We start from the raw sequence: 18,269 nt of genomic DNA, 5'->3' as shown, positions 1-18,269 counted from the left end.
TGTGTGTGTGTGTGTGTGTGTGTGTGTGTGTGTGTGTGTGTGTGTGTGTGTGTGTGTTGAGGGGGGTGGGGGGGGGGGTACTGTAACACACACTCACACTCACATACACACACACACACACACACACACACACACACACACACACACACACACACACACATACACACACACACACACACACACACACAGGGGACAGACAGACGTGGGTGTAGCGATGTTGAGGTGTGCTGATATTGTACCTGCTTGTTGCATCGTGCGCTGTATCTAAACTAACCCCACAACTAAGTCAACTAATAAACATGGGCTACGCATATCTTAAACATGCCTGTGTGTGCGTGACTTTTTTGTGTGTGTGTGTGTGTGTGTGTGCCTGCTTGCACGCATGTGCGTGTTTCTGTGCGTGCGTGTGACTTTGTGTGAGTGTGTGTATGTGTGTGTGTGGGTGTGGGTGTGTGTGTGTGTGTGTGTGCGTGTGTGCATGTACATCTGATGAACTCACATGTATTCCCATGGTGCAATGGAGGTCTTGGCGATCTGTTGGTTCTTGTGTGTGATTGGCTGATGGTACTGCAGCATGTTGACCTCTTCCTCACTGCAGGGTCTACTACAGTTGGAGCAGTCAGAGAGCACAGCCTGGGCCCCTGCAACCAAACATACACCCTGAAATATGGTTTGGACAAAGGATCCCAATGTCAAGATAATATTGCTGTAGGGAGGCTACTCTATGACACAATACCATGTGGAAATGTCAATGATTTTCTAAAGATGAGTCATGGATAGTGCCTGGTGGGGTTGCAGACTTCAGGCAGATTGTTGACCTAATACGAAACATTAGTACTTTATTTGGACATTATATGATTTTTTCAAATACTTTTGAAGCCCTGAAATAGTGCGAGTATGTTTACAAATGTTTTTTAAAAACCCATTGAATTAAAGTTGTTTGATTTCAAATCCAAGTGTAGAGCTAAAAGAACAGAAAATGCTTCCTCTTTCCAATACTTATGAAGGGCACTGTATTCATGTTAATCAGTTGCTTCATTACTGTAATGTGTGATGTGTTTTGAACTAGTATTTTGAAATACTGTTTTTAGGAGCCAATGATATAAAACAAGTGCATACATGTAAAGAACATTTTTAGAGGAGTTCAAACATGTCAAATTCAGTATTACTCGAAAGAAAATATTTGCCCAAAAATATTTGCCCCACAGTCCTTCTTGAATCAATGGGTCTGCAAACTATTAAAACCCGATAGGGATCAAACAGGCAGCAACTATTAGCAGGATTTTAAGATAAAGGCCGACAATAACATCACTGAGTGTTGCCCTCTGCGCAGGGATCCTTTCAATCATTCACTAGCCATGGCTTCAACCTCACCTCTCACATACTCTTTCGCCTGTGTTTCATGATCTGAAACACAGGTGTCATGACGGGATAAAATAATCACTTCAGCAGACGTGTCCGGGGTTACTCAGAAGAAGCGATTGAACCTGTAAAGATGGGCTACCTTCCGTACTTCTCCACCGAGACATGGACTCTCCTTGCCTTACTCATCACTCTGATTGTAGTGTAAGAAGTTTTAATAAAAAATATTATTTGTTAGTTAGTTAGTTGTGTGTCTGTGTGTGTGTGTGTGTGTGTGTGTGTGTGTGTGTGTGTGTGTGTGGCATCTGTTCAATACGTGTTTGAAATGTCTGATATTTAATCATATTCAGCAAACCTGAACTCTTAAATCATTCTGTGCATGAACAGATGTTTATTGATACATTGGATTATAACGTTGATACAGAATGGATATAACACATGAGATATTGTGATAATACATACAAATGATAGTATTGATAATTACAGTTATCTAACAGTTTCAATGATACCTATGACTTGATCGTTTTGCTTTTGTTTCAAGTCAGATTGATTTATATTTGTTCTGACCAGGTATGGATACTGGCCATATGGAATATTCAAAAAACTAGGCATTCCTGGTCCCAAACCCATCCCTTTCCTCGGGACGATGATGGGATATAAGAAGGTTTGTAGAGATTAAGCCCATAAACCACAACATTGTAGACTCATCAATGATGTGTGTTGTTGTGGTGAAAGCCATGGGAGCTGAATATGAATTGTTTTACCCCGAAAAATGGGCAATAAAGCTTTTGAACGAAAACGAGTGGGAGCCGGTCTGTAGTGGAAAAGGGCCATCATAGACTACGCCACAGTTCAGGTTTATGACAAGCATTTATGAACTGGCAATTTTTTAGTTTTCTTTTTTTGTTCCCAGGGTGGTTTCACCAATTTTGACACAGAGAGCTTCCAGAAATATGGGAAACTGTGGGGGTGAGTCTACTAAACTGATCCTGGTTATTGTTAACTATGATGGATATATGTATCTCTCAGTGTTTACAGTATACACTCTTAAACCAGGCGGACACCGTGCGATTTTCACAAACACAGACGATCCAACCGACGAAATGGTCTCATACGCCAAGACAAATGATCTGTCTTGATGCAATGTACACTGTGTGCACAATGCACAATTTCATGCTTCCACATCAATAATTTGAATCTATTATTGAGCGATTTAAGTTTTAAGCTTTTAATTATTCTGTAGTATGGTCCCAAACGCAACTTGTGCGTTGCCAATGTTTGACAACATCCTGGATTCTCATTGGTTGAGGCTCCTATATTGCCTCTGAGCACGTCTCAAACTGCATGAATAAAGAGGAGCCACGACATGTCAGAATTCAAATCGGAAGTGATTGTGTCTTCCCTCCATGTCATTGAAAGGGCAAAAATGTAATTTAAAAAATAAAGAAAAAAAGGGTTCTAAAAGGATTCTTTGGTTGAATAACTCTTATGGGTTCCATTTGCAGTGCCCTGCGTAAGGAGTGGGACAAGCATTTTTTCTTCTTTTGCATTATGCAAATGTACAAATTAAGCACTCATGTTTAGTATTTGGTCCCCAATCCTTTGTATGCAAAAGTGCAAAAGTCTGTGACCCATTGACCCAACCAGACGCAGGGTATCTTCTCTGGTAATGCTCTGCCAGACCTATATTGCAGCGATTGTTGTTTGTTTTTTTAGGATGTTTTGCCCTCCTCTTCAGCAAATAAAATGCATGTTGTATAGGATTCTATAGGATTCACTTTTTGGCCCTGAATAATTTCCTAGTTGCTATGGCAGTATGTTTTGGGTCATTGTCCTGCTGTATGGTGAAATGCCGTCCAATGAGTTTGGAGCAATTAACTTGTACTTGGACTGACAAGATGTTTCTGAACACTTCCGAATTCATCCTCATCAAAGGAGACAAGTGAGCCAGTTCCAGTGGAAGCCATACATGCCCAAGCCATAACACCCCCCCCCCCCATATTTCACAGATGATGTGGTATGCTGTGGATATTGGGCAGTTCCTTTTTTTTTCCACACTTTACACTTGCCATCACTCTGGTACATGTTTTTCCAGAACTCTGCAGGCTCTTTTAGGTACTTTTTAGCAAACCGTAACCTGGCCAGCCTGTTTTTGTGGCTAAGTAGTGGTTTGCACCTTGCAGTGTAGCCTCTGTAGTTCTGCTGGTGAAGTCTTCTGCGGATGGTAGTCTCTGACTCATTGACACCTCCTGGAGAGTGTTCCTAATCTATGGGGCAGTTGTTGTTGTTGGTTTTTTTTTTAATTATGGTGAGCATTCTTTGGTTATCTACTGGAAGTCTTCCTTGGCCTACTAGGCCATTTGCGATTTCTGAGCTCACCAGTGCTTTCTTTCCTTTTAATGAAGTTCCAAACTGTTGATTTTGGTAGGTTTAAGGTTTTGGCTATGTTTCATTTTTTTCTGATATTTCAGCATCATAATGGCTTCCCTGACTTTCAATAACATCTCTTTGGTCCTCATGTTGACAAGACACCAATAGCTCTATCTACGGTATATTCACTTGAATGCCACAGCCTATTTGAGTATTGTTGCTGACCATGTGCATCCCTTCATGGCCACAATTGACCCATCTTCTAATGGCTACTTCCAGCATGATAATACCATGTCACAAAGCAAAAGTCATCTTAAACTGGTTTCATGAACATGAGTTCAGTGTTCTTCAGTGGCCTTCCCAGGATCTGAATCCAATAGAACACCTTTGGGATGTGGTAGAACGGGAGATTCACATCTTGAAAGTGAACCTGAAAAATCTGCAGGAATTGAGTGATGCAATCATGTCATCATGGACCAGAATCTCAAAGGAATGTTTCCAACATCTTGTGGAATCAATGCCACGAAGAATTGAGGCTGTTTTGAGAGCAAAGGGAGGCCCTACCCAGTATTAGTATAGTGTTCCTCATAAAGTGCTCTGTGAGTGTATATCTAACTATCTTTGTTTTTGCTGGTCTGTAGGATCTATGATGGTCGTCAGCCCATCCTGTGTATCATGGACACAGCCATGATCAAAACCATCCTCATCAAGGAATGCTACTCCCTTTTCACTAACAGGAGGGTAATACGCTAAATTGAAGTTGTTGTATGGGGGAAAAAACATAAGGGCTCCTTAAATAGATAATATCATTGTTATTATAGCATTATTAATATTAGGTTAATCTTGCAGTATATAATTATTATTATTTTTCTAGAATATCTATCTCAACGGGCCTCTGTATGACGCCGTGTTTATCGCTGAGGATGATACATGGAGACGGATCCGCAGTGTCCTGTCTCCCTCCTTCACCAGTGGGCGGATCAAAGAGGTACAGTCCCATCTCTCCTCTCCTTCTTTCATTCATTCCTTTATACAACACAAATAAATGAATGACTAACAACTCTGACGTGTGTGTGTGTGTGTGTGTGTGTGTGTGTGTGTGTGAGAGTGTGTGTGTGATTTGTACTATGTGTATAGTGTGTATTCATTGTTGTTTGTTGTTGTGTGAAGCAGCAACTTTAATTAATTAATCCAAGACAAATTTCCATCCGGGACAATAAAGTATATTTAATCTGATTTTAGATAAGTTCAGTGGTCAGATACAGTGGACAGAGTATAGAATAATAGTTCATCTTTGGAGTCACTTATTCTTTGACTATATATATAATGTATCCTGTATGGATGTATATTCTCAGGCTATATAAACATTAAAATAATTCCTGTTTCAAACATGATATTAACCCATGTTTTGCACATATTAATCCATGTATCAATCATGATATTTTTCCATGTATCCTTCCCAACTCAGATGTTCGGGATCATGAAGAAGCACTCTGGTAACTTGGTCAGCAATCTGAAGAAGACGGCCGATAACGAAGAGCCCATTGAACTAAAAGAGTGAGTATTTATCTCCGAGACGATAAGGTGAATTTGTAATTTCAGTGAACTCCCCATTTAATTTTGTGGTTGTGGTTCTGGTGGTCAAAGATTGTGTGGTTGTGTTCCAGGTTCTTTGGACCATACAGTATGGATGTGGTCGTCAGCACTTCATTCAGTGTCGACATCGACTCCCTCCACAACCCCTCCGACCCCTTTGTGACCAACATCAAGAAAATGCTCAAGTTTGACATCTTCAGCCCACTGTTCCTCACAGTCGGTACAACTGCCCCCATATAGCTTTCAGTCTAAATTATTTTGTGTTTAATAAATGAAGCTATCGATTTCATTGATTAGACTGACATAAACCACACTGCCAATGGTTTGCGCCCTACTCATTTGACAGACACATGGGCCCTGTCCAGAACCAACCTCTAGTTCCTAAATGCTGGACACTTGGAGATCTGAGTGGATTGGATACAGAAGTGTCTAGGGATAGAGCCTAGGAGTTGTTTCTGGACAGGGCTGTGCATTGAATAGGATTGGAGTCACGTATCATGGTATTTCCTGTTCCTGTTTGTAACCGTGGCATTTCCTGTCCGTCCAGCATTCTTCCCCTTCATGGGTCCTGTTATGGCAAACATGGAGGTATCCCTATTCCCTGCCTCGGTCACAGATTTCTTCTACGCTGTCTTTCAGAAGATCAAGTCCAATCGCGTGGCTAGCACCAGGAAGGTATGTAAATATAACTGATCAAATATACGATCTTCAGCCAGTATTGTGTAATACAATTGTAGAGATTTGGTAGCATCTGGTAGTTCTCATGTGATTTTGATCTGACGTAAGCCTGCTTCCAGAGTCGGGTGGATTTCCTGCAGCTGATGATAGACTCGCAGAAAGACAGCAACTCAAAGGGAGAGGAGCAGAGTAAAGGTGCCTGCCTTAAACACACACACACACACACACACACACACACACACACACACACACACACACACACACACACACACACACACACACACACACACACACTGTATACTAGCATCTAATACACACACATACAGTACCTGCCTCAAACACCTATACCTACAAACACACCGTGGAAATACTCTACTTCGTCCCTTTCTCACACCTACCACCCCATTTCTCCCACTCTCCCTCTCCTCCCTCTCGTTCTCCCCCTCTCTCCATCATCATAGGATTGAGTGACCATGAGATCTTGTCCCAGGCAATGATGTTCATCTTTGCTGGCTATGAGACCACCAGTAGCTCTCTGTCCTTCCTGGCCTACAATCTGGCAACCAACCCTCACATCATGACCAAGCTGCAGGAGGAAATAGACACTGTGTTTCCCAACAAGGTAACCCCTCTGCAGACTCCTATATAGTACTATTCATGTGGAACAGGAAATATGATAGTGACAGTATTTTAGAGGGTACTGATGAGTGTGTAACCCCTGTGCACTGCAGACTCCTACAGTATCTATTCCTATTGCTTTGGAACAGATGGTTAGATAGGTGACAGTATTTTGCAGTGTGCTAATGTGTCTGTAGCATCCCTGTGCAGACTTCTGCCCAGTATTATTCATTTGAAACAGGAAGTAGATAGGTGTTGTTGGAATCTACAGAATAGTTAAAAGGCCAGTACCTGAGGACCTGAGGGATCTACAGGGTATATACCTTAAAAGCATGTCTGACATGCAGTGGTGTGCGTGACCATAGAGTGATTTCTAAACTAATACAATTATCTTAAAATAAATGATAAAACAGGTAATCAGTGCAGAGACTTGTATGATATGTGCTCTCCATCTGACTCGTGCTGCTGCATTCTGTATCATTTACCAATAGCTTTCTTTGGTCGACCAGACAGGAGAGTGTTACAGTAATCAAGGCTGCTAGTAATACAAGCATGCATTCATCTCTCAGTGTCAGCCTGGGAGAGGAAAGGTTGCACCTTAGCTGTGTTCTGTAAAGGTCCATGTAATATTCAAGCTTTCTAAAAGCTTCCTAAAGGTTGTAATGACTATCTTTAATCGGTAGCGATCAGGGAACGAGATCCCTTATAATAAATCCCTTATGAATAAATATTTCATTTACGAACGCTGTTTTGGTTCGGAAAACACGCTTTTTAAAATGGAGTGTCCTACCTGACATTCGGTTTGCATATAAACATGTTGTTAGTGCCAGGGGTGTTCTAGGGGAGTAGACTGACCTTTCTCTGGTGGCTGCCTCTCCCAATCGTGTGCGCATGCAGAAACACAACAGCTAATGTCCAACACTGCAAGTTCATTTCGGGGGGTTATATTATTATTAGGGAGGATGTTGTTGTTTGGACAACTTCAACCAGAATTTCTCCATGATGGCAGATTTCCGACAAACTTACTTACTCTTCTTTAAGTGATACAAATATGTTTTAGTCACATTCTTGATATGGGTTTCAAAATTAAGATCTGAGTCAATGGTGACACCTTGTTTTTTTGCCTGGTGCTTAGTGTTACTGTAAGTAGTGTCTTTAAGTGTGCAGACAGTTTCTCTCTTTCGGCTTTTGCTCGAATGACTAGTCCCTCTGTCTTATCTTGGTTGAGCTGTATGAAGTTCTGTGACATCCATACATTTATGTCCGCAATGCATTTCACCAGGAAATCAATCAAACTGAAATTGTTGGGTGATACAGAAATGTACAGCTGGGTGTCATCTTCGTAACTGCAGTAATTAATATTGTGCTTCCTGATGACACTGACGAGGAGTACAGGGCCTAAAATTCAACTTTGAGGAACCCCACAGGTGTGGTCACCAAGGGAAACAAAATGGCTAGTTAGGTTGGTCCTACACCAGTTAAGAACTGGACCAGAGAGGCCAACCCACTTCTCAAGTCTATCAATAAGGATATCATGGTCCACAGTATCAAAAGCTGCACTCAGGTCCAGCAGGACAAGGACAAAGAGCATTTTGGCATCAGCATTAATTAATTAATTCTAAGGTCATTAAGTAATAACTTAACAACATAATGCTATCTCAGTGCTATGATCGGCACAAAAGCCAGATTGGAACATGTCAAAGGTACAGTTGGGAATAAGGAGATTATTTAACAGTTTGAACACCTTTTTTTCAAGAATTATTATTATTTTGCTTAAAAAGGGAAGGTTGGAGATTGGCCTAAAATCGCTAAGGACTGAAGAGTCTAAGTTACTTTTCTTCAGGAGGGGTTTCACCATGGTAGTTTTAGGTGCAGATGAACAGACCCCCACTTTGCTGAGCATTTCTGTATCGACCACTGCAAAAGAGTTCATAGTGCTTCCATGTGGTGGAAGGTGGGGTAACAAGTCATCAAACACATCTTCAGGTCTTGCCTGAGTGATCCTCCTCACCTAATATTGGTTCTCTTATCTCAGAAGTATGTTGCAAATTCCTCACATTTGTAGGTGGAGAGCAGATCACCAGGTGTCTTGTGGGCGGGATTTATAAGGCTGTCAATCGTTGAAAAGAGCACTGTTTGAGTTGTTATGATTCATTATCAATTTTGAGAAATGATCCCGTCTTGGCGTTTTTTTATTGCCTTATTAAAAGCAGAAAGATGCTCTCGAAGAATATCAAGGTGGACCTGCAGTTTTTGTCCGCTCAGACTTTCTGCAAATTCTTTTAAATTTGGCCACAGCCTTTTTCAGTTTGACTGGTGCTACAGAGTCGATAGTTGCCCTTAGTTTGGTGTTGAAGCTGGTTACTAAATCATTATCACAGGAGGAAGCTGTTGATGGTGTACTATTCATATTCATCATCATCATGAAATTCTCATCTGCTCAGCGACATGGCAGGATAAATAATAGAGTGAAAATATATTTTTTCCCCACTTCTAATAGACTGACATGCATTCATGTTTAGCCAGGTTTCAGATAAAAACATTACAGTGCAGCTTTCACTCTGAGATAAGATCAATAAAGGTTTTGCCAGATAGGGACCTAATATTCAAAAGCACCATGGTAATGTTCTCTGGGCTGTTCGGTGCTGCCCGGCCACAGTTAATGGAATGGATACCAAGTTATTCACATTTGAACCACCTGACAGTTTTCTTGTAGTCTGTCAACTGTGATAGGAAATAATAGACTGTAGCACATTCAGTATTCCAAGCAGTCAATCCACTAAAAGCAGCCCAGTTTAGTGGCATTTTGACTTCTGATTGATCCTTGTGTACATCTATCATTTACATTGTTCAGTGGAATCTAAATGTATTTTCTTCTAACTATCAAGATAACATTATTTAGCGATTTTTTTGTTTATTCATGTACAACAAAAAAGCAAGACACTATTACACACGTACATTGAAAGTAATGGCGTTCTGTATGCGGGTGTCATGAAATTAGGCTATGCAGATTAGAATAAGTACAGTACTGTGTTCATTTCCCAAAAAAAAACAGCTCTTCAGATTTGCGACGAAAAAGAGTTAGTTCTGGGCTGCGGCTACGTGAACGACCAATCACTAGTGCTCATTTGAGTGTAATATCCCTGTGCAGGCTCCTATCCAGTACGAGGCTCTGATGCAGATGGACTATCTAGACAGCGTGATCAACGAATCTCTCAGGTTGTACCCCATCGCCCCGCGACTTGAAAGGGTTGCCAAGAAATCTGTTGAGATCAGCGGCATCACCATCCCCAAGGGTATGGTTGTCATGATACCCACCTGGACCTTGCACCGTGACCCCGATGTGTGGGAAGACCCAGAGGAGTTCAAACCAGAGAGGTAATGGGCCACATCTTAACCACAACCACAATATCAATCACAACAGCAACGATAAGAGCTAACCCTAACCCTAACCCTAACCCTAACAACCATAAAACAAACCTAAATGCGACGACCAAACACAAACAGGTTCCTTCAACCATGTATAACCATCATATTACTGTGATTTAATTGATATGTTCTTTAACCTCTGAACTCTCCATGTGTAGGTTCAGTAAGGAGAACAAGGAGAGCATCGACCCGTACACCTACATGCCGTTCGGGGTGGGCCCACGGAACTGTATCGGGATGCGATTCGCTCTGGTATTGATGAAACTGGCGATGGTGGAGATTCTACAGAGGTTCAACTTCACCGTCTGCAAAGAAACAGAGGTGAGACAAAATAATGATAGAATGATTGTAAATATAATTTTGTACCTATGACTTTGTTGCGTTTCTATATGTAGCAGAGGTGATTTTGGAATCACACTCGCGTGATGAGGTAGCCCTGCCTGAGACATGTAAACTGAAGTGTCGCCCTCAGACCTTGAGGATGTCCTCTTGGCTTAATAGTAGCGTTTGTGTCTTCCACATGGGAGACCCGGGTTTGAACCCCCATACTACAATTCTGTACTTGCGTACTGCATGAGTATGTACTCCCCATTTAATTTCCCAGATTGCATTTTTCAGTACTAGGCGCCAATCATCCTCAGTATAGGCTACCTACTAAATGATGGAAGTGTGAGATTTAAAAAAAAGCTATTTGTATTTCTGCAAAACTCCCTCGAGACTTCATAGGGCCATTTTAATGTATGTCGACCCAAGAGAGGTTGTCCAGGAGTTTGAGGTTCTTTGAATATATAGTGCAATGCTACCCGAATGTCACAGTGACACTGTATTAGGTAACATTCATAGTGTAACGCTGACATCTGTTTTACTCGTTCCTTCATACTCTAACTGTGTGTCAACTCTCACCAGATCCCCATTGAGATGGACCTACAGAACACTCTGATGCCCAAACGGCCCATCAAACTCAAGCTGCTGTCCCGCTGCCAGGAGTCCAACGACAACCAGCTCAAAGCAGACAGCCAGTGATGAGGACCTGCCCTGCTGCAGGTCTCTCAGTTATTATGTTACACATAGATCTAGGATCAGCCCCAACACTGGCTACTTTCAAAAATGGGCTTAAAAAAAAAAAAGGGCTTCGCTTTTGCCTTAAATTGAAACTAAATTGGCGCTAATAATTGCACTGTGACCCTAAAATGCACTGTGACTTTTATTCTTTTTTAATGTCTTTTATGCGTTTTTATTCAAAAAAAAATGTCATGCTCTTTCCTTTTTATCTATTTTACGTAAAGCACTTTGAATTGCCTCTGTGTATGAAATGTGCTATATAAATAAACTTGCCATGCCTTGCCTTGCCTCGCCTCGCCTCTGGGCTCTGCTGCTACTGATGCTGCTCTCTTTGTATCTGTCTATTAGTGGAGGTCCAGGACTAGTTGTACAGAGACAGTTGTTGTCTGTCGTCTGCAGTGCAGGGACTTGTTAGGCCTTTGTTAGGCCTTTGACTTGTTGCACTAACTTGGTAGCCAATATAGTCTATTATATAAAAATACAGTACTATCTTTTAGTTCACTCATATCTCATATACTAGCAAGTGAAGTGCGCACTATGTCCTTTAGGTGCAGACATTATAGGACTGTACCCTCAGAGGCATTCAATAGGTTCACTTCAAACACAGAAGAATCTGTCTCATCCTGTTGTTTTCATCCAAAGGCAGGCATAGGCTATGGGCTGCGCTGTGAGTGCCAGGGAGCAGAAAGATGACTAAACTGAATACACTTCATACGCTTCAGCGCGACACAGAACGCTACATTGAGGTGGCCTATATTGCAACAAAGTAAAAAGATGAGACAGACACGTGTCTTCAATAACTTGCATGTTTTATCAAAATACAAGCATGCCCCACAGCAGAGAGACGGGACAGCGAGCGCAGTCCGCAGCATGAGCACACACACACACACACACACACACACACACACACACACACACACACACACACACTAGTAATTACTAGTAATTGTAAATTACTAGTAAATCGAATCAATTTCCCATTGACATGAATGCAAGATTTACGCGCGTGGATTTGGATTCCACCCAAAATGCGTTGCTATTGGTATCATTATGACGTTGATATGTACACAGAATTGAGAATGTTTTGCAATAATTTACAGAGTTCTTGAACTTTTAGTTCAGTGGAATAACGAGCTAAGACGCAACCTGAACCTGTGCAATCAGTATTACCAGAGTGATATAAAGAGATTATAACCGGAAGATTCGGCGCTTATACACAGCCTACTGACTGAGGTAGGCTAATGTAGGTCAGAGATGTAGTATAGTTGACATATAGTATAGTTTTATAACACTTGTATTTGTAAATACTTGAGACGGCATAGGCCGACTACCTTTACAGCATTTGGACAAGGGACGCGTAAAAATGTCACTGAGAGATATCTGTCACTAGGAGGTGATATTCCCATTAAGTCGAATTCAGCGTTGGATATTTCTATATGGCTAAAAGCTCACATCTTTAGACAGGCCTTCCTTTAGGTCCTGTCCTCTTGTTGTTGTTGGTGTTTTGTTTGTGTTTTTGTTTGTGTGTCTATTGCACTCAACTGCACAGGCTTTGAAATTGTCGGCTACAAATGAAAAACACATTCCAAATAAAATATATTTTTTATTATTATTATTAGAGACCTAAATGCATGAATTGAATTAGGGCTATTTCAATTTTGCGGAGGTCTTCTGCATATTAGCCAATAGGCTCCTACCTGTACCAGGCCGATTCCAGTTAATAAAATGTGCCCATTATATGGCCACTGATATTTGACCTGTTGACCACAATTGTAGGCTATATTTCAAGGCGTGTCAACAAACATAGCCAGCTAACCCACACTGGACGCTTTTGCTGACTCTAACATAGGCCTCTGACAGGACCAAGTCACTTCGAACCATTGCATCGAACGCTGATAAGAGTTGTTAGGCAGTGAATTACCATGATAATGAACGCACACACTATAGTCATTCCAAACCCATTATGATGCCAGCCGAACGCACATTACAGATAATATTTATTTGTTGTCAATCGGTGTACTGGTATTTGTTGACTGATTCAGAAGGGTAAACTCAAAGATTGTTGTCCCATTCTCATTTGGGGAATCTTTCTGACATTCCTGTTGCATTATAGTATGGGTGTGTGGAGATCATTTTTGGTTGTGTTCTATCTACTGTAGGTGCATGAAAACAATGGAGGTGGAAATATATATGAGTATTGAGGATATCAGGAAGGAGCATGAGAGGATTAAGACAGAGAAGGCAGAGTTTGAGAAAAAGATAGAGGAATATGAGAAACAAAAGAGAAGGGACCAAAAAGTTAGGCAGAGGGAGGAGGAGATCCTGGCCAGAAAGGCAGAAAGACTGCAGGAGGATAGGAATGAGTTCAATAGCGAGAGGGAGGAGATGGACAGTGGGATCAAGATCCTCATAATGGAGATTGAGAAAGAGAGGAAGTCCTCAAAGGAGATACTTAGAAAGGCTGAGAAGGCAGAGGCAGAGTTAAATATGATGAGGAAGGAGAGCGTGAAAATCCAAAGAGACGGGCAGAAGGTGGAGCAAGAAATGCTCAGGATGTGGAAGGAGAAGGAGACATTTCTCAAGGCCAAGAAACAGATGGAGAAAGAGATGGAGAAAAAGATGGTGGCAGTCAAGAGGAGAGAGGCCCTGGTGATGGAGGCCGAAGAAAGACTTAAACTGAGCCAGGAAAAGGAGAAGCTAGAGCAGGAGAAGGAGACCTCAAAGGAGATGCTTAGAAAGACAGAGAAGGTCAGAGCAGAGTTGCAAACGATAAAGAAGGAGTGGATGAAAATCAAAAGAGACGGGCAGAAGGTGGAGCAAGAAATGCTCGGGATGTGGAAGGAGAAGGAGACATTTCTCAAGGCCAAGAAACAGATGGAAACAGAAATGGAGGCAGTCAAGAGGAGAGAGGCCCTGGTGATGGAGGCCGAAGAAAGACTTAAACTGAGCCAGGAAAAGGAGAAGCTAGAGCAGGAAAAGGAGACCTCAATGGAGATGCTTACAAAGACAGAGAAGGTCGAAGCGGAGTTGCAAATGATAAAGAAGGAGTGGATGAAAATCAAAAGAGATGGGCAGGATGTGGAGCGAGATATGCTCAAGATGTGGAAGGAGAAGGAGACATTTAAAAAGGATAAGAAACAGATGGAGAAAGAGATAGAGGCCATCAAGAGGAGAGAGGCCCTGGTGATGGTGGCTGAAGAAAGAGCGAAACAGAATCTGGAAAAAGAGAAGCTAGAACAGGAGAGGGAGACATTGAAGAAGGTGAGGGCGAGCATGGTGAGCATTAGAGAGATGGTAGAGAACCTATAGACTAAATAGATGAAGGTGATTGTTGCTTGTTTTACTATAGCATTTAGTCCATGACCTTCAACTCTCAGTTGAATTTGTCCAATTCTTGTCTCATCTTGCACTCCCTTCTGATGTTACTTTTTAATTTCAGATGAACGATGGCTCCAGATATGCCCCAACCCTCATGTTCTCGTTGAGAGCGACTCCTCTGATGGCTCAGCTGGTACACAATCAGGCAAACCAGGGGACGAGCCTTTCTGTCAAAAGCCTGGTTGATGTGGCCCTGGCTGAGAGTGTGTGGGGGTGCAGAGATAAGACAGGGGACTGCACATGCCGACACCGTTAGCCTGGAAACCTCAACACAATTGGCCGCTATTTAGGGATACATAGCAAATCAATTTAGATAGTTGTCTTAAGTTCAATAAATTAAGTTGAACATTAAATTAAATTGACTTCCTTTCTCTACCACTGTGACTGCTTGTGGCATTTATTATTATAGAAAGTCTTACTTGTGATGACCGTGATGTATGTAGCTGAAGATGAATGTAGCTATTTATTTTAAGTCGCTCTGCATAAGAGCTTCTACTAAATTACTCAAAGGTAGGCCTAAAGTACATCCGTAAAATAATGTATCCATTTCCTGTTAACCATCTCTAAACCCTAGATGGCAGTATTTACTCTTACACCAGAAACGTGACCAGTTGCATGTGTGGATGCAGAAGAAATAGCCTCCCAGTCTGTTTCTGCAAGAAACTTCTAATTTATGGATTCTGTACATTGTTTTATGTTGAGAGTCTTGTCAAGTCTGAATATCTTAGAGTTGGGGTTTGTCCTCTACCTCCAAATATAAACGAGGACAATCACTTTGTTTTTCATACAGGTACCACTATTGTATGTATTTCTATAATCTATGTTTCTATTACTTTACCATACTATGAAACTAATTGAATATGTTTTTAAGCGTCCAAAAAGCATTGATACCATTTCCAAGCACTCCAAGAATCATTTTGCGTTGCTGCTACAGCAGCCGCGCAATGTCAACACTTTACACACGCACTGGTGTAGCATGTAACATTAAAATCCATCAACTTCATATCACACCATTGATGATTGGTGAACTTGTTTGATCAGTTAAGACCTGTGCCAGAAATCAGTACACACACCAATCACACAATGGGACTATAACAGGCACATACAGTGCATTCTGAAAGTATTCAGACCCCTTCACTTTTTCCGCATTACCTTATGTTACAGCCTTATTCAAAAATTAATTTCCTCATTAATCTACACACAATACGCAATAATGACAAAGGTGCTTCAACAAAGAACTGAGTAAAGGGTCTGAATACTTATGTAAAGGTGATATTTCAGTTTTTTATTTTGAATAAATTAGCAACAATTTCTAAAAACCTGTTTTTGCTTTGTCATTATGGGGTATTGTGTGTAGATTGATGAGGAAAAAGGCTGTAACATCACAAAATGTGGAAAAAGTGAAGGGGTCTGAATACTTTCCGAGAGCACTGTATTTACATCTTGATTCACAGAATCACACCTCGTACACACTTGCAAGTGATAGCAACGCCTATCACCTGTCCTAATAAAGGGATGCTACAAGCGCACCATTTCATGCTTTCCACTCTTCACTCTCTGACTGTCTGAAGTGTACTGTAGTTGTATTGTTGTAGCTGGCTACACCTTAGCCTATGATTCTCATGGGGCGTTAGGTTGTCTCTGATAGAATCCTACGGTTCAGCTCGACATTCAACGACGATTTTCACCTTCTGAGCACCTGTTAACTCTCTGAGTTAGCAGGCTAACCTGTGAGCTCTCAATTCTTTGTTATTGTTGAACCCTAGCTCGACAATAATTCCTCAGGTTATTATTATAACTTGCAAGGTCACATGTGTAGGCTACAGCTAGCACTTGGGACGGTCGGCTAACTAAGTTACTTGTTGTTTCCGGACAGCTGAGAACCTTGGCTAGTTTTGACAAGCTAATATTGAGAAATATTAGCACCCTGTTTGCAGGAGGGTTGGTCAGCTTGTGTTTGTAGCCCTAGGACTACTGAGCACTTTCTAGTAATTAATAATTTACTAGCTAGTTACCTCGTATAATGATCTAGAACATACCAGTTCTCTCTGGTGTGGGACCAGTGCCATATCTAACTATGTGGGTACCAGTTCCCTGTGGTAGCACGATGGTATAGCAATGCTGAGGTGTGCTGATATTGTACCTGCTTGTTGCATTGTGCGCTGTATCTAAACTAACCCCACAACTAAGTCAACTAATAAACATGGGCTACGCATATCTTAAACATGCCTGTGTGTGTGTGTGTGTGTGTGTGTGTGTGTGTGTGTGTGTGTGTGTGTGTGTGTGTATTTGTGCGTGCTTGCGTACATGTGTTTTTTCGGGGATGCAGAGAAAGTCTTCTAGCTGTTCCAATGAGAACATCCATCCATCCATCCATACATAGACCTATGCATTTAATTCTGGTTTGTTTATAACTAAGAGGAAGACACAGTTATCATCAAAAACCACTAGTTATCATCAAAAAGGATGGTCACAGTTTGCTAAAAAAGAGTACCTAAAAAGCCTGCAGAGGTCTCGTAAAAGGTATTGTGGACAGATAAGATGAATATTATAATAGACTAGAGTGACGAAAGTTTGGAGAAAAAAGGATCTCCCCAAGATTTACAGCACACCACCTCATCTGTGAAACATGGTGCAGGGGGTGTTAGGTGCCGTCAGCAGGTACAGTCATCAATTAAGACAAGTTAGCAAGTACCAAACTTTCCTCTTGCAATCACTCTGATAATATTCATCTTATCTGTCCACAACACCTTTTTCCAGACCTCTGCAGGCTTTTTAGGTACTTCTTAGCAAACTGTAACCTGACTATCCTTTTTAAGGATAACTAGTGGTTTGCATCTTGCAGTAAAGCCTCAGCCATTTGCGATTGCTGAGCTCATCAGTGCTTGATTTTGGCAAGCCTAAGGTTTTGACTATGTTTCAGATTTTTCAGCTTAATAATGACTTCCTTGACTTTCATTGACACCTCTTTTGTCTTCATGTTGACAGACATCAATAGCATCAAACGCAAAACCTAGAATCAATACTAGACATTGACAGCCTTCTTATGCCTGCACAAATGATGTGACGGAATACAGCTGACTCTGGTGCCATGAAACAGGGGGACTATGTATAAAAGTGTTGTCATTTCTAAATGGTGAAACCAATATGTACACAAATACCGTCAAATAAAAGCTGAGAATCTCTACTTTAACCTCGTCGTAATGGTTTGATTTAAAATCCAAACTTGGAATGTAGAGCCAAAAGAAGAAAACAATGTTTCACTGTCCTAGTACTTACACAGGGCACTGTCGGTCAGTGGTGAGTGTGTGGGTGTGTGTGCACGTGTCTTAAGGTGTGTAAGGCAACTTGGAGTATGGAATGCAGTGGAGCAGGTCCGTCTCTTCCTATTTCTCTTTCTCTCTCACACACACACACACACACACACACACACACACACACACACACACACTTGTAATCTATGGTATAATCAAATGATATCTGCCTAGAAACCTCGCGATTAATGCTTATTAACACAAGTCCAATCATTTTCATATTCTATACTTACACTCACATTCTCTCTCTCTCTCTCTCTCTCTCTCTCTCTCACACTCACACACACACACACACACACACACACACTGTGCAGAAGATATAAATGACTAATGAGAGAGAGAGACGCTGCAAGGTTGTCACTTCCTACCAGGAATATGAAGCCCAACCGGTTATCTCGCGTGTGTGTGTTGGGGAAAAAGAGGCGGGGCGCGTGGGAATACAGCCATTATCGGTCTTGAGAC

The 18,269-nt window shown here is 41.5% G+C and overlaps 1 protein-coding gene across 1 annotated transcript; it reads left to right on the top strand.

Annotated features, from left to right (window-relative positions):
* Nucleotides 1-1,495: 1,495 nt before the first annotated feature.
* LOC310807999 (cytochrome P450 3A27-like) lies at nt 1,496-11,398 on the top strand (the record flags this gene model as incomplete). The annotated part of the gene is made up of 13 exons (XM_083674686.1): nt 1,496-1,566; nt 1,933-2,026; nt 2,279-2,331; nt 4,374-4,473; nt 4,607-4,720; nt 5,201-5,289; nt 5,400-5,548; nt 5,876-6,003; nt 6,126-6,195; nt 6,468-6,628; nt 9,776-10,002; nt 10,212-10,374; nt 10,960-11,398. 13 exons carry the CDS (start codon nt 1,496-1,498, stop codon nt 11,074-11,076), a joined length of 1,536 nt encoding a protein of 511 aa, XP_083530812.1. The 3' UTR covers nt 11,077-11,398.
* Between the last annotated feature and the right edge of the window lie 6,871 nt (nt 11,399-18,269).

Source organism: Argentina silus (genome assembly GCF_951799395.1).
Source record: "Argentina silus genome assembly, chromosome: 8".
NCBI lineage: Eukaryota > Metazoa > Chordata > Actinopteri > Argentiniformes > Argentinidae > Argentina > Argentina silus.
This window is presented reverse-complemented; position numbering and strand designations above follow the sequence as displayed.